Genomic DNA, 27,161 nt, shown 5'->3' on the forward strand with positions numbered 1-27,161 from the left:
ACCTAAGGAGCCGCGTATCCTGCATTTGACCGGGCTCAAACCAAACAAATATAGAAGATCGCTCCTTAGCCATCAAGTGATAGAAAGTCGACGACAGAGCAACTTTTCACAATAAAGAGGAAAAGAAGGGTGAAGATGAAATTCCTTGACATCAGGTAAGGGAGGTATAGAGGATCTCCATGCATGAGACCAAGGAATAGGCTCCGGAAACTTTACAAAAAAGAAGCGAGATTTTCAAGCTTTAAGAGAAGAGGGCATATCATCAAACAGGACCATCTTAGTCCGAGATTGAAAAAGAAATACACCTGGTTCTGCTACTTTTGGATAAGAAAATATGAAAATATTTTGAGGAGTAGGAGGAATATCAAGTGTAAAAAATAACATGTATATGCCGCACAAATAACGAAAGGCATTAGGCACTAGTTGTTGAAGAGAAATGTCGAAATATTGGCTTACAACGATCAAAAAAGGAGGAATGGGAAATCTTAAACTCCCTATCAACTGATCCCTAAAAAAGGTTACACAGTTAGCAGGAGGGCGGTAAGGTTGTTCATCTGGGTTAGGAATTATGATGTCATATTCTATAGGAATCTCATACTGCAGACGAATGGCAAGCTGAGCATCCTTGTCAAAAGAGGATAACATTTGAGTATACCAAGGAGCAATCGTCTCTTCAGCGATAGAGAGAAGTAAGGGTTATCGGAATGACAGATTCCTTACTGGGAGCTAAGAAAGATAATCGTTGGAAGACGGTGAGTAGGAGGATTGATCAAAGATGGCAGCAAAGAAGAAACACCAATGTAAGGAAAAAAGAACAAAGTCGACAAGAAGATAAAAGGTTTAGGGTTGAACGAACGTATGGCCACCGTTAGATCAGAATGCCTTTTATCAACAGACACCGTTGATTACAGAAAGATGCAAGCGCTGGTGTTACGAGAGAGAGAGAGAGAAGACACATGTCATATAACCATAAATGGGCATTTATGATGGATGCGAAAAATCGAATCATGTAGGGGTTGGTGGTGCCTCATCACGCGCCTCCAACATTCTCTTACCGTTGAAGAACCAATCATAATCAAGGAAATTCTGAAAAGGCGTGGTTTACTATGTGTAATAAAAAAGGACGGGCTGGATTTGACAAATCCCGGACCGAAAAAGGAAAATATCAAATAATAATAGTCAATCATATGGGAAGCAATGTTTGAATTAATATAACTATAGTAGATAGGCTAATATCGGTCGAGATAACAACGTTAATGATATACAAGTCAATATTGGCTGGGTCATCACGTCTATTCTTATGAACCAGAAGGATTCAAGAAGGTCACCCAGTTCGATACAAAAGATTGTTCGATTTTACACTTAGAACATGATCAGATACATAACATTACATTTTCCTCTCAAAACATTAGACCTCGAAAGGTCAACAAAAGTTATAAACATGAGCTCTCAGACTCCTTAGTAAACTTCTACCCCACTAAGGATAGATTTTACCAAGGCACGAAGGAAGCTTGCCCGGGTTGAAGAAGTGGAAATATTTTACCTAGACGAAGGAAACTATGAAGTAGAGTGGTCTCATGAACAAGAAAGCACAAACTTGTTCATACCCTCTCCAACATGTGACTAAACGGTCCACCTCCCGCCTGAGTCTTTTGAGCTCTGATTCCAGAACACCCACCTTAGCCTAAAACCGAAGCAACCTGGGCTGCGATGGCAACATTAGCTGATCACTAATAGCATGTCGGGTCATCAAGCCTTTCCACTCCGGGGTCTTACGCTCTTGATCCCGACAAACTTCATTCTTTAAGGTCGTTCCTGACCTTTCCACTCTGAGTTATGAAGTGTAGCATGGATGAACTCCATATTATGGCAAGACTTGTGTTTCCATTACATGTTTACATTGCTACCATAGTTTTAAGTTGATGTTTTGCATGATAAACCTAGTTAAAAATGCATGTCATGTACATATTTCTGAATTATGTGTTTTAGCGTGAATTATTGTCAAGTGCGAGTTTTGTATTTTCCCCTATTAATTTTGAAAAGCATATTCTTGTTTTAATGCTTGTTTTGTGAGTAGATGGTACTTACTAAGTATTCTCTTATAGATTTGTATTTCCTTATACTGCAGATAAAGGTAAAGGAAAGCTCGAGTAGGAGGTGGCAGCAGGAGCGGTGTTTTTTGTGTGTGTGATGAAACAGTGGAAGGAGATCTGGGAACTTGCTATTGTTTGTAATGAATTTAGATCTTGATGCTAAAGTATTTCTTTCTCGCCGCTCTACATGAAATACTACCAATAGTTGCATAAGATGAATTTATCAGTTTGGCAATAACAAGAGAGGCAAGGAGGGAAGATCTAAGGCCTCCCCAAAGAGGAGGAGCCCTCCTCAAACAATATGAGAGAACCCTAAGCCAAGGATGAGTACCAAGGAGAGAACAATCCCTTTTTGCAGAGCAGGGTGTGACCCCCACACGGCCCGTGACACAGCCGTGTGGATTCACATGGCCGTGCACCTCTTCCTTTCGGCCAAGGTGACACGGCAGTGTGGATTCACACAGCCGTGCACCTCTTCCTCTCGGCCAAGGTGACACGGCCGTGTGGATTCACACGGCTATGCACTGCCAAGGTGACACGACCATGTAACCCTCACACGGTTGTGCCTTACACCAACCGGGAATACCTTACACGGCCGTGTGGCACACACGGGCGTGCCAAAATTTGTCCTCAGCAAGGCTACACGGTCGGTCATCGCTACATGGCCAGGTATTGCTCCTTCTCGGGTAAGGCTACACGGTCGGTCAGGGCCACACAGCCAGACCCCCTAGAAGCTCTAGACTCCCTTCCAGCTCCACTTGGCTCCAAATCATGTCCTATCAGTTGAAACAAGTTCAAAGTAGATCTCTGAACTGAGCATTATATAATGGAAAAAGTATAAAATTAGAAATTAAAGAGTAACGTCTGACCAGATAGGTAAGGTTAGAAGGTTGGGGCGTTACATCATCTCCTTAAATTTGAGAATGTCGCTCTGCCCCAGAAATTTATGGACGGTGTAAAAGGCCGTATGTTCTTGGGGTGGGTCAACAATGGTTTGAATGACTACCAGATAACTCCATCTTTCGTTTCAAAGATTTTTGCAAAGTCATTCTTCAACATTTCACAAGCAACCAGTGTTATAATAAGATGCCCTGGAACCTTTTCTCGCTTAAATAGGAGCCTAAAGAGACACTACGAGCTTACATTAAAAAGTTCAATCAGGTGGCTATTGACGTCCCTATCGCCACCACAGAGATTTTGGTGAATTCCTTCTCTCAAGGACTCATCGACAACGACTTCTTTTGTGATCTAGAAACAAGGCCCGCACAGAATTTTTACCTTCTACTAAATCGGGCCACAGAGTTTATAAATGTTGAAGAAGCACAAGTTGCTCGGAGGAAGGAGGTCACCACACCAGCCATAGTGGTCGATCATCCAATGCAGCCTGCTACACCGCCAAGAGGACCTCAGGTGGGTCCCCAGATTCACCATCAAGAATCATGGCCTCAGGTCATACAACATGTGGAGGCCCAACAAGAAGTCCGCGAAGATGGTGTACATACCATCGGGCTTCTACCAATAACACTGAGGAGTGTTATACTTTGAAGCAGCAATGTAACAATCCTAGATATGACTGACAACACTACTAGCAACAGAATAGTCTGCTCAAGATTGAATACCGGGTGACCGAGCCACAACATCGGGCCTTGTAGCCCCCAACCAAACAATCCCAAGAGCCCGCCCGAGTTCAACAAGAACAACCCTCAGCATAATAGGAAGAAAATGACAACAATGTCGCCTGGGGTAATATTAATATGATAGTGGGTTGACCGACTGATGGTGATTCCAACCGAGCAAGGAAGTCACACGCTCGACGTTTGGAAATCCATGTGATCGGGTGCAGTACAGAGCAAGCAACAGGGTCAGAAATAAGCTTTGGGTCTCAAGATCTAGAGGAGTGGAAATACCCCATGATGATGCTTTAATAATAAAAGTTATTATAGCTAACTATAACATTGCCCATACTTTTATTGATACAGGCAGCTCGATGAATATCATCTTCAAACAAGCATTTGAGCAATTGCAAATTGATCTGAGTGACCTTCAACCCATGGCGACTCCTTTGTACGGGTTCACGGGTAATAAAGTTCACCCACTTAGCCAAATAAAACTGGCCATATCATTGGGGGCGGAGCCCCTGAAGAGGACACGTAGATCCATGTTCATAGTTGTAGATACCCCCTTAGTCAACAACATTATTTTGGGTCGATTGGCCCTCAGAGTTTCAGACAGTTATCTCAACATTCTGCTAGAAAATAAACTTCCTCGTAGATTACCAAGTAAGGAAAGTCAAAGGTGATCAACTAGTAACGCGTAAATACTACATTGAGATAGTCAAGACGAAGGCCAATATTGCCCAGAAAATCCAAAGGATGGAAGTTAATACCATTCAAGAAAAGCCACTCGTCCTAGTGTATGAAGAAAAAGAGGAAATACAAATTCAAATTGGTAGGTCAAAGCCATCACTCAGATAGCAGCTAACCTGGCTCCTGAACTTAAGAATGAGCTGGTGGAATGCCTTACACTCAATACTGACATATTTGCCTGGACGCCCAAAGAGGTAACAGGTGTATCTCCATCAGTTATGGAGCATATACTCCATGTTTATCCTGATACTCACCCAGTCAAACAGAGGAAGTGAGATTTCGGTGCTGACCAAAACAAAATCATCAAAAAGGAGGTTGACAAGTTACTGGAGGCAGGCAACATCTGGGAGTTGCAGTTCCAAATTGGCTGGCCAATGTTATCCTGTTTTCCAAACCAAGGAACAAGTGGAGAGTCTGTATCATTTTCAGAGATCTTAATAAGGCTTTCCCAAAAGATTATAATCCCCTTTTTATATCACCTAGGAAGGAAAAAAAATGCAATTATCTATTCAGTTGAATTATAGAGCTACTAATAATGAGGTAGAATATGAGGCATTGATTGCTGGATTGCAAGTCGCACAGTATGTAGGGGCGGCTCGGATCTTAATTTATTCAAATTCTCAATTGGCAGCCCAACAACTATTAAACAATTTTGAGATCAATAATGAGCGACTCAAGTTATATCCACAAAGCAATGGTCAAGATGAGTTAATAAATTAGGAGATTATCAAAGGGCTTAAGACTAAATTAGATCATGTTGGAGGTAGTTGGGTGAATGAATTACCCAATGTGTTATGGGCATATCGTACAACTCCTCTAGAATCAATAGGTATAACTCATTTCCAGCTGGCTTATGGTGGTGAGGCTATAGTCCCGGTCGAGATTGTGGTGGAATTTGATTAGAGACCCTAGAGTGTCAATCATCTCTAGCCTTATAGAATGTTATAAGTACGCCTATGACTTACTCTTGTATGTTGTTCCATTTTTAATACATTTAATGAGAATGCAGGTGAATTATCTAGAAAATTTATGTAACTCCTGAGCAATCGGGTTTGCTTTACACAGTAGAAGTTGACTTTAAACCTTATATTGTGGAACTCGTCTTTAAACCTTATACAGTTGAACTCCAATTTAAATCTTATACAGTTAAACTCGACTTTAAACCTTATACAGTTGAACTCGACTTTAAAACTTATATAGTCGAACTTGACATTAAACCTTATATAGTCAAACTTTACTTTAAACCTTATACAATCGAACTCAACTTTAAATTTTGTATAGTCGAATAGCGACTTTAAACTTTACACAGTCACAACTGACTTTAAACCTTATATAGTCGAACAACGACTTTAAACCTTACACAATCGAACTCAACTTTAAATCTTATACAGTCAAACCCGACTTTAAACCTTGCACAGTCGAACTATGACTTTAAACATTACATCCAGTCGAACGATGACTCTACTAAATCCTGTGTAAATTTTAGGTCCCCAAATAATCCAGCCTGTTTATTTTGTGCGACATTATATGCTGGTCCAGTTTATTTTTCAGTTCGGGATTTTCATTATAAAAGAATCTTGTAAACATTCGGTCTATTTATTTCATGCGACATTATGTGCTCGTCCAATTTATTATTCAGTCTGGGATTTTATTATAAAATAAGTTTGTAAACATTCGGTCTGTTTATTTGGTGTGACATTATATGCTCGTCCAATTTATTATTCAGCCCAGGATTTCAATATAAAAGAAGCTTGGAAACATCCGGTCTATTTATTTCGTGCGACATTATTTGCTCATCCAGTTTATTATTCAGTCCAGGACTTTTTTATAAAAGAAGCTTGTAAACATCCGGTCTGTTTATTTCATGCAACATTAAGTATTCATCCGGTTTATTATTCAATTCGGGACTTCATTATAAAAGAAGATTTTAAACATCCGGTCTATTTATTTCGTGCAACATTATGTGCTCGTCTGGATTATTATTCAGCCCGGGACTTCAATATAAAGATGCTTATAAACACCCGACCTATTCATTCCATGTGTCCGCCCGGTGTATTATTCAACCCGGGAATTTATTATAATGGAAGATTATATATATCTATCCTAATTGTTTCGCTTGGCATTATGTTTTCTCCCAACTCAATATTTAGTTTGAAAATTACTTATCATTCATCTGGAGAAATTTTTACAATACAAGTTGTTCGCTTAGATTGGTTCTTCTACTCATCCATTGTCCGAACTAATATATATTGCATGAAGAGCACTTGCTGGATCTATTTCTATCAGAAATATTGGGGATTCTAATGATTTACAAAGGGACAGGTAATATCTAGCAACAGTTAAGAATTATTTAATTTCATTTCCGTTCAACAATTACATATAGTTATAGGACATGATGTATGACATGAAAACCCCTAGAGCTCTCTAAGGAGTCGGTGTTGATCTATAGATTGAATAAAAAGTTTTGGTGATAGATGACCACATTACAGCAAAATCTTCATTCAACAACATTGAAACGACAACGGTTTTATGCCAAATCGTTGTTGTTTTGACTTTTAACAACGGTTTTAACAAAAACCGTTGTCTTTTAGCAGTTTTTTTTGCCTACGACAACGGTTTTTAAAAATCGTTGTCTATTTATGTTTTTTTGAGGCTACGACAACGGTTTTTAAAGACTACGACAACAGTTTTTGAAAACTGTTGTCTATGTGCGCTTTTTTGGAGTTATGACAACAGTTTTTGAAAACCGTTGTCTATTTAGTGATGTTGAATACCGGTGTTATTTTTCCTTCGCCGTTTTTTCCCCTTCGCCGTTTTTCCCTTTCGCCATTTTTTACTGTCGCTTTGTTTCTTATCCTCTCCCCGAATTTTTTTTGCCGCCGGATTCCCCCCTTACCTTCTCTATCCCTAAGCATTTTCGTTCCTCTTTTCTCACAATCACTCGCTCACTGGAGCCGCGTAGGAGCAGCAACAGCCGGGAAGAGCGATCGCATTTGTCCCCTCCCTCTCTCTCCACCTTTCTATGCTCCTCCACTACGGCCATCGCGGTGCCACCAGCGGCGGAGCACTAGACACGTCAACCTTTTCTGGCGATTCGGATCCACATCCCCATGCCATTGCCGACGGTATCGTCGCTCTCGTTCTGATCGCTTATTGCGCTGCCGGCAATGTTGTCGTACGCGACCCTGGGTAGGTGGAGGCGGCGCTGGGGCGGAGTCTGACCTTCGCCCAGGACATCTGGTTCCGCTACACCGCACGGAAGCCCGACTACCTCCTATTTTACCACAACATCATCTTCCTCTTCGTCATTTTCTCCCTCGCGCTGCTCCCGCTTGCCCTCATCGAACTCCGCTTCCCTGCCTCCGTCTCTTCTTTCAAGATCCAGCCCAAGATCCGCCTCCCGCCGTCCTCCTTCTTCCAGTGCTATAAGAACGTCATGCGGGTGTTCCTCCTCGTCGTCGGCCTGCTTCAACTCTCCTCCTACCCCCACCATCAAGGTCCCTTCTTGATTCCTTAGGTTTGCACTGTAGTTTGATCTATTTTCTGGGGAGAAAAAACCTCTTTATTAGTTCAATAACAAGTACCTCACTTTTTTTTGCATTATTCAATTTGTAATATTTTCTGTTGATCTACTTTTTAATTACATAACCGGATAAAAGCATCATTGGTTTCTTTCAACCCACTTTCTTGAAGATTTTTGTTCTATCTTTACTAAAAGAGTTATTTGTAGTTTGTGGGGATAAGGACTGGGCTTCCCCTTCCATCACTGTGGGAAGTGGCTTTGCAACTCTTGGTTTACTTCGTGGTGGAGGACTATGGCAACTACTGGATTCACCGACTAATGCACTGCAAATGGGGGTACGAGAAGATACACCATGTCCACCATGAATTCATAGCGACTATTGGCTTTGCAACACACTATGCTCATATTCTTACAGCCATGAACTTGTACATACAACAACAATCAAGCCTTTTTCCCACTAAGTGGGGTTGGCACAACCATGAACTTGTGCATCGTTTTTAGAAAATAGGCATAGAAATAATGCAACTTTCTCATATTCTATTTTTAATTGACTGTGAAAGGTCCTTTTCTTGTCTGCTACATATTTTGAAAGATTCTTTATATATATGCTTCCTGTACATATCAACAGATATAGTAATGCTGTATTATTTCCAATCACACGGCTGTAACTTTTCACCGTTGGCCCTTGTAGCTTCAAAAGACAAACGATGAGCAATACCATAGAATTCAAAAAACTGAGCATGCTCTTCAGGTGGTAGAGGTTTGCGCTATAAACAACTATTCTTGAAAATACATTGTTACACAGGCTTATATTTATATAAATCATGGAACCTTCTTTAGGAGGAGCTTCTAAGAGTACAATTGGAAGCAACAGCTAAGTCAAAGGAATTATCACAGGTAAGAAGTCTTAGTAAATCGTAGCAGAGTTAATTCTCAGCATTTGTTTTGCTTACTTGTCTGGCTACATGATGAGTTCAATCAACAAGCTTCTTAACCTGCAATTTGCACATGATCTCATCTTTCTTTCTATTGGAATATTTGACACAATGACTTATATTGTTAAGAATATTTTGCTTGAGGGAGATGTCTTCCTGCATGACTAATTGAAAAGTTCAGTCGGGGCTCGATAATATGATTTATGCTTGAAATCTGTTAAACTGCTGCTAGATATGATGTCAAGAGTGGATCTTGTACAAGCTCATTGACATTGAAGATTGATTGATATCCTGTGAACATATGTGCAAAACCTCTTTCAAAATAATGTGAATTCTTGACAAGACTTCATCTGGGGCTTAATATTATCCTATATTGTTTATTTTTTGTCTCTCCAATTTACCTTTGCATGATAATTCACTTAAATGGAAAAGTGGTCAGCTTTGAGTCTATTCAGATGAAATTTGATTTGGGTTCTTGTGTCAAAAACTGGACATATTTTTTTTGTTGTTGGTTTTGTGGCATATCATTGATGTACTGCTTGTGCAAGTATGCATTCTGTTGTACACTGCCATGTCTCACATAAGGCATGGGTTTGGCATTCAGTTATTTAACATTTGTAACTTCTTTTTAGTCAATTTATTCTATATAATAACAAAATGTTATAATTGAGTTGGAGTCAAAATTTTGTGTTTCTTGTTTTTAGGCTCATGGAGCATGGTTTCCTCCTTGGCTTGCTACTCATGCCAATTACTATAAGGTGATTGTCTTAGAAATTTAGATGTAGTGTTAGAGAGATACCATATACATGTTAAGAGACTCCAATATGTCTTTGATATGTGCCTTTCAGGAACTTGCAACAACTCACTGGAAGGAGCATGGACAACCTGTACTAGATGTCTTACTTCAAAAGGTGCTAATTTTTCACCTGTACTATTTTTTTTTCTATTGAATTTGTTTGTCAGTTCTTGCTTTATCACCATGAATGCATGTCACATATTATCTTACAATTTTAGTTTAATCTTGCATTGTACTTATCAATTTTGTGAAAACGTTTCTCAAGGTATCAGAGAAATCGATTCAAGCACAACAATTTATGGAACCACATTTTGAATCTTCCAAAGCTGTAAGTGGCCAACCAATGACTATTTTCAGTATCTGAATTATGTTAATTATTCATATATTTCAGTGTTTCTTGATTGGCAATCCATAAGCAAATTATATAAATTTGGTTTAATTTACATTTGGCTTTAGTTTGGAGTATATATCAGTTTACTACTTTATCGACTTTCTTTCAAGGTAGTTGATATTTTAGGCAGGATTTATTATGTTTCTAAATTATTTGGTTTCCTTGAATGTCTGAAGAAATGGATGTTTCTTGTGTCAAGCACTGAACCTTATGTGCAAACTGTGTCAAGTAAGCAGTGGAAGTTTATCACACATCTAAGAGTGCCATGTCCAGCCACATAGCCAAAGTACAAGAAATTTCAGATCCTTATTTCCAGGTACTCATGGTATTATTTCAACCAGGATGCATATATAGACATGCCTCTGTATCAATTTATCATTACATGTTCTATTTTTTTGTTTGTTGATACACCGTGCTATGCAAATTTCCATACCTTGTATCAGGCTGCCAAGAGATTTTCTCAACCATATGTAAAACAATTTGCTACTATTACAAACCACATGTTGAAAAGGTGCGAGTTGCTTTTAGTCCCTATAGTGACTGTGTGATTCATGCTTATGGAAAATTTCTCGAATCAGCCACAACTTATCACCAGCAGGTAATTTCTGCTTAGAACAATTCATACTGTTTTATTTAATTCGTTGTCGTTAAAAAAATGACTGCTTACCAAAAAAGGTAATCTTATTTGCTTAGCATAGACACATTTGCATTCCATAAAATGGGCTATAATGAACTGAAATTGCAATTTTGTTTATATATTTGCTTGTTTGTGTGGTTTATAGTGTCTCAATCAGAATTTAAGCTTAATTTAACCTAGATACTGGGGTTTTCTTTCTACTAATCAGCTTATTAAATTAGCAATAATTTATGAGAATAAGAGTTATAAGATGAGCAAACAAGTACCTTAACAGGATAATGTTCCTTCTCACTTACCCAAGGGCATTTCCAATATCTGGGATCTTTCATGATCTATTTATTTTATATACTTCATTTAGTGCAATAGGGGATCAAATGAGTTAATTTGTTGAATGTACCCATGGCCATAATCACCACCAATTCCATGTTTTTTAATCATATATATTGTAAGGCGATATCATATTAGATGATGAATCAAATTATTCTCTTCTTGAAACCTCTCTTCTTTTCATGTTATATGTTCTCTTCTATTTTTTTTTTTTTGGTTCTTTGCTCACATACTTTGCTTCACAAAAATCCAGAATGTTGGAAAAGGTTGACATGGAAGAATCAGCAAGTGAGAAAGAGTCCAATGGAATTCTACAAGTTGAAGATTTTGATGGGGCTTGCGTTGACAATAATTACTTGCAATCCTACATGGCATAAACCACCATCACAAGTTTCTAATCTTTTGACAATTGTTCATTAGTTGTAAATGAAGTTTATTTGTTTATTTGTATTGGGATAAATTTTATTTCAATATTAGACATGTTTTTTCTTTTGTGATTGTAATATTATTCTTGTATAAGTAACATTTTGAATGACATTGATATGGGAAATATTCTTTCTTTTGTGATTATGATTTTTTATTATATATTTATATTGAAATATGATATATTGGTATTAAAAGATAATAATTTAAAAGACAATGATCTAAAACCGTTGTTGTTGGCTATCACCCTCAAAGACAACGGTTAAAAACCGTTGTCGTAGCCCCAAAAACAGTTGTAAACTAGCAGTGTTAATAAAAAATGCTCTAAACAACAACGGTTTTAAATCATTGTCTTTTCATTCAAAGACAACGGTTTAAAACCGTTGCAAAACTGTTGTCTTTTCATTCAAAGACAATGGTTTAAAACCGTTGTCGTAGACCCCACTTTTACAACACTGCCAATTACAACGGTTTTAAAGGGCCTACGACAATGGTTTTTAACCGTTGTCTTTTAATGTTTTTGTTGTAGTGCCACCCTCCTGTAGTTGCTAGATCACTCCCCCCGCTGCGTGGTTAAGTGTGCCAATAAATCTCGCAACTAATTTCCTTCTAAAATCAATAGAGTCAAGGTAAGCCTTCCTCCCTATCTTGATGTGTTCCTCTTCCCCAGATCGATAAGTGGATAGCTCGGCTCAAGCAACATCTACTTCAGCCTTCGCGGTGTTTAGTTCAACCCGTAGGAATTCTAGTTCGGTCTCTCAACAATTTAGTTCTTCCTGTTGCTTTAACAGCAAGAAATTCTTTATGGAAAGTTCTTGAGTCAATTCAGGGGACCTGGAAGTATGCAAAACTCTCAATTCTTATAATAAAGTACTCTTATGAGCCAGGTTTGAGAGGGCTTTATATTTTAGGGCTCTCACCACTTGGAGCTTAGATTTCCAGCCCTCTAATAAGAGCTCTAAATTTTTCTTGTCCATTTCTTGAGTCAACAGTAATTGGCGGCAGTCTTGTAAAGTTTTGTTCATACCCAAAATAGGTTCAACCTGCACCTCTATTTTTCCCTGTAAGTGGGTTATCTCATTGGCAGGAATAGTGGAAGTAGCCTCCAGTTCCCCACCCGATCCTTTAATACTTTATTGCTCTTTTCCAGATCCCCCAACCAGTTGGCCCATATGTAGGCCCGATGCATAAAACTGGAAGAATATTACAAAAGTTATATTTCGCAACAGTAATCTAAGAAAACTCAATCATGAACTTACCGTAGTGGCATTTCGATTGTATTCGTCAACATACTCTGAAATTGTAGTCTTTTAGGCTTGTACGTGCACTTGTGCCAATGATTCGGCTAATAGACCTTTCAATTTTAGTATCCCATAGGGTGGGGAAGAAGCAGGGTCCACACCTTTCTGAGACGGTAACCCATGAGATTTCTTGAATGAGCAGAGAGAACTGGTTGAAGGTGCCGGCCTTGAAAGGAGAACAACAGGGAGCTTGGGCGATGGTAAATGAATAGCAGCTGAATGGACGGGTAGGGATGTTGATGCTTGATTAATTGGCTTGAGATTTTGCTCTAGCATTGGTCCTTCAGACACCCAAAAAGTTGATCTCCTACAAGGGGTTCACCTCGAGCGAGTGATAGCCGAAGGAATGATTTAAGTTTGTGTTGAAATTGGTTGAGTAGGTAGAAGGGTGGTCATTGTCTCAGGGGGCTGCATAACTCGGGCAATCACATGAGACATAGGAATAAGAAGGCCTAGCCTCATCATAGTAATTTGAAAAAGATAACTGTTGGATTGTGAAAGTCGCTAGAGGTGGGGAGGCGGTGGATAGCGATCGATAATTCGAAGCGAGTATGCACCGAAAAAGTAAAAATCACAACGCTACAGGAACCAATTTTACTTGGTTCCGAACCTTCGTCGACTCCTACTCTAAGGCCCACAATCGTTGAGTGCTTTTGTTGGGCAATCACTAATAGTTCACAAAGAAGATTACAATAGTAGGTACAAGAACTATAAAAATGAAATACCGAAAATAATAATTAAAAACTTGAACCGCAAGTTATCGGAGTAGATTCACAGCGTCGGAGGGGCAGAGCACAACATAGCAGTTGTAACAAGAAGTGTTGTTTTGATGCTCCGTGGAGGCCTTCTTTTATAGGCATTCTGTGGGCGCCCGGATCCCTTCCGGGAGCCCGGACTAGCATTTTCCAAAAAACTCCTTTTCCTGCAAGAAAATGTTAGTTCAAGGCAAAAATAAAAGTTATACTACCTACAAAATAAAAGTTAGCACAAATATAATAAAAAAGGATAACAATTAGATTCCGTCTCACTAAGATCATAATCTAGTCACAATCTCAACGTAGACTTCCGAAATGGAGCTAAATTGGATCAACGCCTAAGCTCCCTTATTGGGAACATGTCCTCACCAAGTCACTCCCCTCTAGTGACTTACCATAACTTACCTGCCAGACGTCCGATCAGCCCGTCGACCCGTCTGGACTTCGTGCTAGCTACCCGGTCTACCCGTCGACCTAGCTGAACTTCATACTAGACTGCCGGTTAGCCCGTCTACCAGTCTAGACTTCATGCCAGCTATCAGGTCAGCCCGTCGACCAAGCTGGGCTTTGTGCCAGATGTCCGTTCAGCCCGTCGACCTGTCTGGACTTCGTGCTATCTACTCAATTAGCCCATCGACCTACCTGGACTTCGTGCTAGACATCCGATCGGCCCGTTGACAAGGCTGGACTTTGTGCCAGCTATTAAGTCAGCCCGTCGACCTAGCTGGGCTTCGTGCCAGATATCCGGTCAGCCCGTTGACCAGTCTGGACTTCTTACCAGTTACCCGGTTAGCCAGTCGACCTAGCTGGACTTCGTGCCAGACATCTGGCCAGCCCATCGACCAATCTAGACTTCATACCAGCTATCAGGTCAGCCCGTCGACCTAGCTGGGCTTCTCCTGCATACTTCGTCAAAGTGCTACATCACAACAAAATTAACTTAACCTATTTTATCATTCATCAAAACCTGAGTTAGACTGTCAGTGCTAACCATACCAACAAGAACGACTATGTTTTTGAGACTCAGGCTCTTTAACTCGGTCAAAAGAAATCTCAGCCAGGGCAAGAGAAGGCTGTTGATCAGAGGTTGATCGGATATATCCGGGCTTGATGTTTCTTCTCGTGGCCTTTTGCGCTGAACAACTAGAGGTGTCTCCTAGTCCAAGGAGCTGGAAGAGGGTTCTAGGATAGGCTCTGTGGGACGGAGTAAATCGGCGAATGCAGAAGTCTGCTCAAATTGATGCTCCTACAATAAATCTTCCCTAGCTTGTTTAAGGCCAATCTGGTTAGACGAGCATTTTTGTAAAGGAAGGTTTGAAGAATAGCCTCCGCTACAAAAATAAACACTGGGACAAATTCTTATGACTTTCTAAAACATTGGGCCAAGGATCATGTTTGAAATCTTTGGTCCCTTGAGAATGGCTTGTGGAACTCCTAGTGAAGCATAAACCCATTGCATTATTATTTCATAATCCATGATGGTAAGCTATCAATGAAGGCAATGAATTATATCGCTGCACATTATCTAAATAACCGTTCGAATTTTAAAGTTACGTTAGATTTAGAATTTTATTTTATTTTTAAAACAATCTCGATATTTTGGTTTATTTGATTCAGTCATGATTTTAAAATTCAGAAATTGATTAAACCAAATCGGTATCAATCAACTATTATATCTTGAGCATTCAATTGATATACCTAAACTAGTGTCTCAAAGAAAATCTCTAAATCACAACTTGACTCTTGATCGGTGAGTTCTTATTCGACTGTCCAATAGCAGCCATATAATATGCAACATAAGTTGGCTGATATGAAAAGTTTGATTAATTTAATAATCGGCTGAATGAATCAATTTTATATTGGATCAATTTGTTCAATTTTATTGACAAAGTTTGATCAGCTTATTTATTAAAAAAAATGATTAGATTGGTTTTGATTTGTTCAATTTGATTTTAAATTGATTTCTCACCCAATAGTAATAAAGGATTAATACGTTATTCACACAGAATAACTAAGAAAATCTAAAAAATATAATAAACACTACATCCAAATAAAAATGTCAAACCACTTAGAAACTTTGAATGAAGTTAATGAAGCAGACACGAAAAGATTAAATTAAAAGTTATATAGGTGGTCTTTGGTTCTTTCTTAGGAATCAAAATGAGAATGAGAATCATAGTATTTTATAATAGGAATGAGTATGAGCATGAATATCACTGTTAAAAATAATATTTAGTCAGTTGAATGTTTTCTATCAAAATAAATTAAAATTTCCTACTATACCGTTAGAGGAAAAATGTGATAGAAAGAAAAATGTAAAAGAAAAAATAAAAAATAAAATAAAAACATAAAAAATGGAAAAAAAGATGTAAAAAATAGAAAAAATCTAAAAAACATAAAAATATAAAAAATGTAAAAAAAAATTAAAAAACAATAAAAATTTGTGAAAAAAATAAAAATTAAAAACATAAAAATATAAAAATATAAAAAACATAAAAATTTTAAAAAACATAAAAAAATTAAAAAACAAAAAAATATAAATTTAAAAAAACCTAAAAACAACTTTAGAAAATAAAAAAATAAAAAGGTCAATTTTTTTTAAAAAAATCACATAAAAATAAAGAAAGAAGTGAAAAAGAAAAAATAAAAAAAACGTAGAGGGTAAATAATAATAATAATAATAATAATACATAATTGTTTTCGTAACTTAGGGTAATATAGTAAAATATTAAACTAGGTTATTTATTAAAACCATAAAACAAACAAGTTTTTGTTGCATTACCTACATTGAAACAAACAAAATTTGGTTATGTTTTATTCTCCATAACCGTGGTTATATGATTACTTGGTAATCACATAACTAAGGTTATACATGATAACTTGAACCAAACACGCCTTATAAGAGATTTTTTTTGGAGGCGCGGTACCACTATGTTGATAAGAGGTCCACTACCGAGACAGCACCTTAGTCAACAGACCCCTCAAAGGGGGATTTATTTGTTGTTAAGGGGACTCGAACCCGGAACCCCAGGCAACACAAGTCTCCATGCTTACCACTTGGGATAAGTCAGTTTGATAAAAAAAAATCCTATGTTGGGTTATTTTTTTAATGTAACTGGCCCCATCGCAGAATGACCTCCATACTCCAGAAACTCCAAAAGGGATTTTTTTGGAGAGACACAGTACCACACTGTTGCTAAGAGGGATTGGACATGGCATCGCAGGGAACATTAATTTGTTGCTAAGAGGACTCGAATCCAGCACCTCAAGCAACAGATGTCTCCGTGCTTGCCACTAGAACAAAGGCACTTTGACATGATGAGAGAGACCATGATGAGAGAGGATGAGCAAAAAGAAAATATGATGAGAGAGAAAATTTGATGGAGAGAGAATGAAGAGAAAGAAAGTGTAATAAGAGAAAATAATGAAAGAGAGTGTGTGACGGGAGAGATTGAGGAGAGCGAAAGTATGTTGAGAGAGAAAGTGTATTGAGAGAGAAAGTGTGATGAGGAAAAATGAGGAAAGAGAGTCTGATGGAAGAGAAAACACGATGAGAGAGGATGAGGAGAGAGAAAGTATGATGGGAGAGAATGAAGAGAGATAAATTGTGATAAGAGAATATGAGAAGAGAGAGTTTGATGAGAGAGATTGAGGAGAAAGAAAGTATGATGAGAGAGAAAGTATGATGTTGAAAAATAAGAAAAAAGAGTGTAATGGGAGAGAAAACATGATGAGAGAGGATGAGGAGAGAGAAAGTGTGATGAGAGAGAAAATGTAATAGGAGAGAATGAGAGTAAAAAATGTAAGAGATTGAGTAGAGAAAGTGTAATGATAAAATGTGGAGAGAGAAAGCATGTTGAGAGAGAATAAGGAGAAAGAAAGTGATATGAAAGAAAAATTGAATAAATATATTAAAGGTATTTTCGTCCAAAACATAATTCTCATTCTCATGCCCGTCAAAATCTAAAAGAAGATGTGAGTTTTATCAATACCCAAATTTTTGAATTTTATTTCAAATTTTAATTCTATTTCTATCAACCATACATAAGTTTGAATAAATCCATTATTTTATTTCCAAATCCCTATACCGAATGCCACTTAATTTCAAACTACCTAAAATACAAGACAATATACTTTTTTTATAGACTCTAATAATAAATATAGGAATAAATATTTTCAATAAAACATACTATTTATAATAGATATTATAATTATTTATTATTAAAATAAAAATATTAATCATCATATGATATAAATTATTTTTTTTAATTACTTATAATCTTATTATTAAAAATTGTATTTTTTTATTTATCCTGTATAAAAGTTATTAATATATTTTTTATTTTATTTATTTCCTTTCATCTAATGCGATTAACTTTTACTTTTAAAATTCAACTCCGTCATTTTGTCACAAGTGCATCATCTATAAATAGAAACATATCTATTTATAATAGATATTATAATTATTTTGTTATTATTTAAATAAAAATATTAATTATCGTATCATATGATATAAATTTATTTTTTCATTAATTATAATCTTATTTTATAATATATATATATTTTTATTTATCATGTATAGAATTTATTAATATATATTTTTATTTTGTTAGGACGCATCGTGTTTTAACACTAAGATCTCATGTGATAATATCTCATGTCTCAATTATCGCAACACTCCGATAAGACTAAACTATCATGGTACATCATGGAAGAGTTTTTCATTCAAAATGCAATCTTTAAACTTGACTAATTATAATAATAAATTTTATATATGGTGAGAATTTCAAAATGTAAAAATCTAAACTTTTTTATTTTTCTCTTGTATAAAAAAAGTAAGTGTAATATATATAACTAATAATATAAATTCTATATAGTTATATGATTCATATTAATATTTAATTCAATTAGGAAGGTATCATAAATTGGATAAATTTTTTTCCTTGACTATTTAGTAAAGTCATTATCTGGCTTTTTTTGTGTGAATATTTTATAATAATAGATAGATTTATCATGATATATTTATAGTATTTATGGGTTGACTCAATCTAAAATTTATTTAAATATTAATGTATAATTACTATTTGCATCTTTGTCTACGCCTTCCCAATGCACAAATGATAGAGTTCTGAACCTGTCCTAGAATTTGTTTAAATATTAATATATAATTATTATTTGCATCTTTGCGTTATATTAATGTAATTATTATTTGCATTTTTTATTTATATATTAAATGTCAGAATAATTATAATGAGTAGTTTCAAAACTTGGCACGGCTAATATTTTTGTTTGAATGACATTCTTTTCTAATTTTCCTTTCTCATTTACTCTGAGTCGAAATAGATAATGTAATAAGACTCTTAATTATTTGTCTCTCTGTTTTTTTCCTCCCACTCCAAGTAGCGCTATATAAACCTTCTTCGAGCCATTTAAATCCATCAGCAATTTCGATCAAACAATAATGATGAACATAGTGAGGAAGGCCATAAGTCTACTTCTTTTATCTTGGTTCCTCCTCCCGTGCCTAACGAATGGCTGGGTGAGATTCTCTCTCATAAACTCAAATTCATATTATTTCTTTTCAATCTTTTGCCAGATAAATAATTATCATTTGATTATTTGATCAAAGTTGAAACCACCTAGAATTTTTTCTTCACTACAAGAAATTTTAGATTTAACCACACCTAATAGACAACAGTTTTTTGAGAAACTGTTGTCTTTTTGTCATTTAACAACGGTTTTATTGAAAACCGTTGTTGTTCATCATAATTTTTTTTAAATGACAACGATTTTTAAAAAACTGTTGTCTAATGTATGTCAAAGACAACGATTTTTAAAAACTGTTGTTTAATGTATGTCAAAGATAACGGTTTTAAAAAACTGTTGTCTTCTAGCGTTGCTTACATGATAATATACAACAGTTTTATTAAACTGTTGTCTATTGAATGTTATTGAATCTCAAAAAAAAAATAATAATTTTTTTTAACCTAACTTCTTCCACCGAAACCTCCCTTCACGAAATTAACCTAGCCTCTCCACCAAAACTCCAAAACTCATCTCCGCCGAAACCAACCTTCACCCCTCCATCCATCGACCAACTCCCACGTCTCCACCGTCAGCCGGCCGGCCACCATCCCTCATTCTGTCTTCTCCAATCAAGCAGAGACCCAACATCATCTTCTCGACGCCAACATAAGTTGTTGTCTTCTTCTCTATCTTCCTCCTTTCCTACATCCGGCCAACCACCTCCTCTCTATCACCGCCGGTGGAGCTACTTACTCTCATCTCTCCTGTTCAGGTTAGAAGAGGAGAGGCCATAACTTCCTTTCAGCAGCCACCGCTCTTCCATCCATCATCCGAAAACTTCTACTTAGGTTAGAGGAGGAACTGAAGCCTTCCCCTTTCTCTCTTCGGGTTAGAAGAGAGGAAGCTCCACTCCTACTTCCGGTAATCCCCTCTTTCACCGACTCTTCTCTTCCTCATCAAGCTCTGGATTCATTTTCACCACATCACCACCTCTCCTCTTCTGGGTTAGGAAGAGGAAAGCTTTATACCTACCACCGACAGCCCCCATTCCCTCTCCACTTCCGGTTAGAAGTGGAGAGTTCATTTCCTCCACTCCGGCAGCCCTTCATCGTCTCCAAACAGCTTGCTCCACTCTGGCAGCCCTCCATATTCCATCTTCTGGTTAGAAGAGGGGAAGAGGTCACTTCTAGAAAACCACTACATCTGAAGGTCCATCCGCAACTGAAGCTTCATTCACGTCAACGATATTGGGTTATTTCTACTTGTGTTGGATTGAGTTGCTTGTCGGTTGTTGTTTATCTTTGTTATGTGTAGATGGTTTGATTGATTGTATTGAATTATCCTTCTATGTTATGATTGCATGTACTTTGCTTAATTCAATTCAAGCTCACCAAATGTTTGATGAAATGTATCAATCATTTGTAGTCTATTTATTGAAAACAAAATCGGTTATTTAGATTTCTAAACTTCTCTTTTTTATGTTGAGTCCATGTAAATATTAATTAATATGATTTATCATGCTTTTCTAAATTTTCTTATTATCTATCTTTTGCTGAAGTAGAAACAAAATATTAGTGTACTTAATAATCTGGGAAGATTATCATATATTGAAAGATGTGCTGCATGCATCTTGATCAGCATCCACAATCTAACACCAAGTTTGGTTTCCTATGAATCAGACTTCCTTCAAAGTTCAAACACATAATGTGTGTCCAAATCATTTAGGTATTATTCCTAACAATTCATGTGTTCTTGCTTGCAAGTTCTCATCAGAATCTTAAGGAATTGTTACAATCATTTAAGCATATATTGACATTGTTACAAATCAAATAACTTGGAAAACATGATAAGACATTTTACCATAAGATATTTGTAGATTTATCTGCCGTGTCATCTTGAATTATATTTGTTTAGACAATGTGACATTACAAGCAAATCAATATGGAAAAAGGTCTATTGGTAACTTGATAACAGATGACTTGTATTTTATGAAAATTACATGTTAGTAACATAAATGAGCTTTAGCTTTCAAGGATTATTTCAAGATATTATTTTAATTGTTACTACATTTTTGCAGGGACCACTAGGAAAAACACCAAATTACCCATTTCAACTGATGCTCAATTGAGAACAATGCGAAAGGGATCTGACGACCATCTTGTTCTAAACATCGAGTCTGGGTCTGATCATTCAATTGCAGCAAAGTCTGATGCTAAAGGTTTGCACTTCATATTTGAAGAGATTTTAGTTTCCTTGACGAAGCAAATAAATTCATTTTTAAGACATTTTTCTTCTCATGGTATGGTACCTAGCACCAGAAAACTTAAGTTATCAAGAAATAACTTGCAACTCTGCCTGCAAGATTCTCATTTCATACTAACAAACTATTTTTGTTATTATGGAAATACCGTTCAATTTGAGACATGATTTTTGTAGGGTTTCCAGGGGCCATCTTCTGATGCACCGGCCTAGTGCAAGGCTAGGTCTCATGGCGTATATGATCTTCATGCATCTATGGTTGCTAGGAGTCATATTATGATATGACCAATAAATTTAGGTTACAAATTATATGATTAGAATGTAATATATCTTTTCATTATTTTTTATACATCTAGTTTATAAACTGGAACTTGAATTCAACAATTCATAAACAGATCCAAAGATGTAAAGTGATAAAAATTCCTTAAACACTATTTCTTCATGCAGTAATGGTTTGAATGGTGGATGACATGTGGTAGAATAGTATCCATAAGGAGTATGTAATTTCATTATATTATAATGGTTTATTTTGTATGGATTTGATTTGCATCAAATTTGTTGTAAAATTTTAATTTATTATTTTCATCAAATTATTTTTTTTTTAATATAGTTAAGACCATCAACAACATACGTTTGTGCGCTGCGGATAGTATTTTTCTGTTAGCATAGTCATGATCAGAGCCTAATTTTATTTTACAATTATCTGAGTGTTATTGATTAACTGTTCTGTCCTTTCTTATGGTTTTTTTTTTTTTTTAAAATTTGTGCACTCATTTAGATGGTTTATTATTCTTGTTGTGATGAATTCAGGTTTAGTGAAAATACTGAAGAAGTATGACAAGAGAACAGGAGCACTTATCAGGCAACCCTTCATCGAAAAGGTTCCGCAGCAGCCATTCTTTACAACTGATCTCCTATACAAACTCGTAAAGGAGTGTGTGGCTATGCTCGACCACCTCTTCCCCAGTAACAATCTGTCAATTTCAGCAGAATGCGACGGACAAAATGGAGTGCCAAAGCCGGCATAATCAGGTGGGAGGGTTCCGGAGTTGGAGGAGATTAAATATATGCAGAGCTTATACATGAAGAGCACCGTAGCAGTGCTGCGGTCCTTGAAATAGATTAGGAGCAAAAGTTCAACAGTCAAAACAGATTAGAAAATCTCGTGTTATATTGTTCTACCTTTGTTTTAATAGTGTTATCATTTTGTTGGTTGCTTATGAAATTTTGTTTGTTGCTTATGAAATTTCTTCAGAATGTTATAGATATTATTTTTGAATGTTAGAAAATTGTATATTAAATTTTATTTTGAAATTTAGTATTTTGAATGATTTATAATATTGGAAAATTGTGTATTAATTTTTTTTTATTTTTTATCTAAAACAGACAACGGTTTTTCACCGTTGTCGTAGATAGTTTAAAACTGTTGTTGAAGACCCTGTTATTAAAGGTAGACGCTCAAAGATAACGGTGAAAAACTATTGTCTTTGAAGGAAAATATAATGGTTTTTCACCGTTGTAAAACTGTTGTCTTTGCCTTCAAAGACAACGGTTAAAAACTGTTGTCTTTGGGCACCCCTTTTAACAACACGGCCTTTAACAACAGTCCGAAAGAGGCTACGACAACGGTGAAAAGCCGTTGTTGTTAGGCTTTTTTCTTGTAGTGAGCTTCCATATTTTGAACTCTATGTCTTGTCATCAAGATTGATCTAATCGATGAATAAATTAATGAATGTGACAGGCAGCATTGGCGGCGAGATCGTGGTGCCTATCCATGCCTGGAACGACAACAGAGAAACTCGTGGCGAACATCAACTATGCTTGCGGGAGCGGCTTAGCAGATTGTAGAGCGATACAGGATGGCGGCCCGTGCTACTCCACGGACATCATCAAAGTGGCAAACTACGCCATGAACGCCTATTACTACAGCGCCGGGCATGAGGACTTCAACTGCTACTTCGATGGTTCCGGCCGCATAGTCTACGACGACCCCAGTAAGTCGATAATAAATTATTTGATTAAAATTGCTAATTAATTAATTTGATCAATTTGCACGCCTTTACTATTCTTGATTCTGATGCTTGGTTCACCTCTCATTGTGGTAGGTTACGAGGGCTGCGTATATCCTTAATGAAGCAAACTGGATCCTTCATGAAGCAAGCTGGAGTGCTTGAGGATACGATAGAGTTTGAGGTTTAGTTTGGTCGCACCAAAAATAAAACGAACAAATAAATATAAATTTGCTTACGTGTTTCCATGTATTAAATTCATTAATAAAGCGATCGTTTATCTCTTTTTTTTTTAAATTTTCATGCATCAGAGGGATAAATATAAGTATATATAAGGTCAAACATATTAAAAAATAATATCAGTGTACATATTTCTTTCACTAAATACAAAAATCAAATCTAAAAACTCTACACACGTCTCCTATGTTAGAAATAAAAAAGAATTTTGAAACCATTTTTATTGTATCCGACAATTGTAAAAATTTTGAAAAGGACTAAAACTTTTTACAGTTACTGGTACGGATTATAATGAGCGAGTAAAAAAAATGATGTATTAGTTAAAGTTAAGGTGATGTGGTGATTAAAGTAGGGATAAAGGGGTATCCCGCACCTGGTTTTGTTGATCGCTCAGTCTCTAAGTTTTTGGATCTCGCTCGGGTAACTCTCTAGCAGGACACCCAAGCAAGGACGACTGTATATGAACCCAAATAGATATAACGACTCGAGGCTTTCACTCTAGGGAGGACGCGCTCGATTAGTCAAGGTCATGACGGGTTCAAACGAGTTTGGCTGAATAAAAGAATAACCAGGTTCTAGGCCTTCCAGAAACTCTTTACATCTGTATAACCGTGTGACGGACTAATGAGGCTCAGTTTACTTAAGGTTCTTTTGGTTTGCCCCGGCTGAGCGAAGGCCAGACGATTTTATCACCCTTAGCCTCGTAAAGGTTTCAATACAAAAACAGGCAGATAAAGCCCAACCGAGAAAAAATCGGGTAGGCTTAACAACACTTAGCCTCATTAAAAATCTTAATATATGAACGGCCGGATAGAGACCGGTCGAACATAAGACTCTCTGTATACGCCCGGCCAGGCAAGGACCGGGCAAGCTTAGCAACACATAGCCTCATTAACAACCATAATATACGAATGCCCGATTAGAGGTCGGTCGAACATAAGACTTTGTGTATGCCACGCCGGGCAAAGACTGAACGGGCTTAGAAACACTTAGCCTCACTAACAACCTTAATATACAAATGGTCGGATAGATCTCGGTCGAACATAAGACTCTCAGTATACGCCCGGCCAGGCAAGGACCGGACGGGCTTAGCAAAACTTAGTCTAATTAAAAACTTTAATACATGAATGGCTGGATAGAGGCAGATCGAATATAAAACTCTGTGGGTATGCTCAACTCAACAGGCTTAAAGAAACTTATCCTTAGGAAACTCTACATATACGTTCGATCAGGCAAAGGTTGGTCGAGTCTAAAGTTACTTGATATCACATTCTCTCTTAAATTCTATTTCCATATAAAATTAATCATATAACTTCTCAAATAGTTCATTAACGTAACATACTGGGAATACCATAATAGCCTTTGAACGGAATTTCATAATATTTAAATACACAACCAAGCTGATTAATACCACGGTAGGCATGAATACAGCTAGCCTGAGAGACGGGTCGAGATGTACTCAACAGATAACTTTTAACAATATTATGACAGATCATCAAAGCTTATCAGGGAATATTCCTTGAAAACCCCTTTCAAAGGTTATTATGTTTCTCATATGCCAGCTAAGCATCACATCATATTCCTCTAACCTCTTCAGTAATGGCGCGGAGTATAAACGACAAAAGAGGTACATCATTGGGTAAGAAAAAAATTCCTTGGATAATCATTTAGCATGCTCTAGGTTGTATACTTCTTATCAACTAACAAACTCTAATAAACTGAGCCACCTCATGATGATGGAGATTACAGGAGGTGATATATAAAGGAGGGTCCCCTCCGTTAATTGGTAAGGTACACAATTAGTATCATTTGAGTTTTTCTCTCGCGCGAGCACTCTCTCTACTGTTCTTCATTCCTCCATCTAGGGCTATAATGACTTGAGTATCGGAGGGCCTTGCTAAGGACCCCTTCTCTTGTTTTTGGTCACTAACATCCATTGGATCATCGGATTGTGTGCAGGAACGGAAGAAATCCCAGCTCTCTGTTGAAGAAGTCATCCACCGACCAACAAATCATTCACCAGAGCTAGTGCACTATCTCCCTAGCCTTCAGACAAGATCAAATTTGGTGTTGTCAGTGGGAATCTTCGTTTGAATCTGAAGAATCGATATGGAGGAGGTAGGAAAACTCACCATAGTCACTTTAATGCTAGAAGAGTTCGAGATGATTGTTGAAGCCCGAGTGCAAAAAGCATTACAACAGAGGAAAGCGGTTACTGGAGGTATGTTACCACCGCCAAACCCGACAGGATCAACAACCACACATCAGAGTGAAAGAGGGGCTCAAAAGGAAGACCTCACCCAGTTGCTTCCTATGCCTCTTTCATTAATCTTATGTCCCCGAGTACTCTTTCACACATCACTTGAGCAAAAAGGCTAAGGAGGGGCGTCTCAAGAATCTTCAGGAGAAGCACCTATCCTAGACAGGTGTAAAGGGAAAGCCGCAGTTAGAGATAGCTCTCGGGAATAAATTGTCACACTGTTCTCGCAGCGAGTATCGGAAGCTCCACTGCGAAAGCATTATCAGAATCTGAATGTAAGATAATACTCAGGAACAACTAACCCGGAGGATCATCTGTAACACCCGTAAATTTCCTCTCTTCCTAAAGAGAAAAAAGAAATAGAAGAAGAGGAAATAAATATATATATATATATTTAATGACCCAAGCTGGGTTTTGAACCCTAGACCCCTGATTTAAGTTACCATTAGGTGGTGGTAAAGCATCACATTGGAAATAGGAAACTATTCATTATATGTAGGTTATGTGTGAAGAGATGCTTCAACTTCCACTTAGCATAAAAGGGAATGGAAGAGACCAAAAACCTAATTTTTTTCATTTCCTCTTCTCCTCCCTAGTCGAAATTCCTCTTCTCTCTTGTTAGTTTTCGGCCAAGAACCCTAGGGTTCCAAGCTTCTAAGTTTCTTCAAGAGGAGAATCTAAGAGGAGAGTTTTCACAAGGATTAGTACGCGCGTGTAGGGTGACTTGAAGATTAAGGCATACAAGAAAGAATTGTCTTTCCTACACCGTATAATAGTAAGAACTAACGAAAGGAGGTAAGTACTACTCACTTGCAGTATAAGTTGCTTCGATGATGCATGTTGTGATATCTTTATGCATGTTAAAGAAGATACATGTTGTGATATTTTTTTATGCATATTAAAGAAGATACATGTTATGATTGTAAGATGCCCTCTAAAGTTTTGGGATTAAGAGCATGTTTAGAGTATCTTGAATTGCTTCCCATTTAGTTTTGGGGCTATGAAGCATATTCAAGTGCCCTAAAGTGCTTCCCTATAAGTATGGGGGATTAAGCGCACATAAAGTTCTTGTTTAAATGACAAGTAAGTGCAAGTATAAGAAAACGGATTAAGCGCACATAAGGTGCTTGTTTAAATGACAAGTAAGTGCAAGTATAAGAAAGTATTTTAGTTTAAAGTGGCATGTACTGGATACAAGGTCCATGGGTGGGCTCCTAGATCGTCCCTAGGCCCTTAGATCGGCTAGTAGTACCTTAATAGGTTTGGGATTAGCTACCCCGGATCTTATTAAGGATGCGCACAAAGTGGTACAATATCGGGCCC

At 37.1% G+C, this 27,161-nt stretch overlaps 2 protein-coding genes, 1 long non-coding RNA gene and 1 pseudogene across 7 annotated transcripts; all 4 read left to right on the forward strand.

Moving 5' to 3' along the window:
• Positions 1-704: 704 nt before the first annotated feature.
• On the forward strand, positions 705-8,483 carry LOC122004157 (annotated as a pseudogene).
• A 1,256-nt stretch (positions 8,484-9,739) lies between these two features.
• LOC122003561 lies at positions 9,740-10,603 on the forward strand. The gene is made up of 4 exons (XR_006117995.1): positions 9,740-9,828; positions 9,979-10,041; positions 10,281-10,420; positions 10,548-10,603. It is a non-coding gene; the product is annotated as an uncharacterized LOC122003561 (long non-coding RNA).
• An 8,938-nt stretch (positions 10,604-19,541) lies between these two features.
• LOC122005280 (SPX domain-containing protein 1-like) lies at positions 19,542-22,578 on the forward strand. Of its 5 annotated transcripts, XR_006118366.1 has the most exons (4): positions 19,542-19,994; positions 20,083-20,282; positions 21,151-21,291; positions 22,143-22,578. XR_006118366.1 is itself a non-coding variant. In XM_042560265.1 (3 exons), exons 2-3 carry the CDS (start codon positions 21,207-21,209, stop codon positions 22,358-22,360), a joined length of 303 nt encoding a protein of 100 aa, XP_042416199.1. In that variant the 5' UTR covers positions 19,542-20,324; positions 21,151-21,206; the 3' UTR covers positions 22,361-22,578. The 5 variants fall into 5 exon arrangements, 3 of the variants coding, with proteins under 3 accessions (XP_042416199.1, XP_042416198.1, XP_042416200.1); XR_006118365.1 differs by lacking the exon at positions 22,143-22,578 and adding an exon at positions 21,510-22,090 and having other exon boundaries at positions 19,542-20,282; XM_042560265.1 differs by having other exon boundaries at positions 19,542-20,324.
• Positions 22,579-23,052: 474 nt separating this feature from the next.
• Positions 23,053-23,604, forward strand: LOC122004830 (glucan endo-1,3-beta-glucosidase-like). The gene is made up of 2 exons (XM_042559650.1): positions 23,053-23,326; positions 23,438-23,604. Exons 1-2 carry the CDS (start codon positions 23,107-23,109, stop codon positions 23,461-23,463), a joined length of 246 nt encoding a protein of 81 aa, XP_042415584.1. The 5' UTR covers positions 23,053-23,106; the 3' UTR covers positions 23,464-23,604.
• Positions 23,605-27,161: the final 3,557 nt, after the last annotated feature.

The sequence above is a fragment of the Zingiber officinale genome, chromosome 7B (genome assembly GCF_018446385.1).
Source record: "Zingiber officinale cultivar Zhangliang chromosome 7B, Zo_v1.1, whole genome shotgun sequence".
In the NCBI taxonomy this organism is placed as follows: Eukaryota; Viridiplantae; Streptophyta; class Magnoliopsida; order Zingiberales; family Zingiberaceae; genus Zingiber; species Zingiber officinale.

Excerpts from the sequence above, each read along its gene's own strand:
- LOC122005280 (XM_042560265.1), top strand. The coding sequence starts at position 21,207 with ATGCGAAAGGGATCTGACGACCATCTTGTTCTAAACATCGAGTCTGGG. Across the intron at positions 21,292-22,142 it reads AGCAAAGTCTGATGCTAAAG|GTTTAGTGAAAATACTGAAG; the intron begins GTTTGCACTTCA and ends TGATGAATTCAG.
- LOC122004830 (XM_042559650.1), top strand. The coding sequence starts at position 23,107 with ATGCCTGGAACGACAACAGAGAAACTCGTGGCGAACATCAACTATGCT. Across the intron at positions 23,327-23,437 it reads CATAGTCTACGACGACCCCA|GTTACGAGGGCTGCGTATAT; the intron begins GTAAGTCGATAA and ends TCATTGTGGTAG.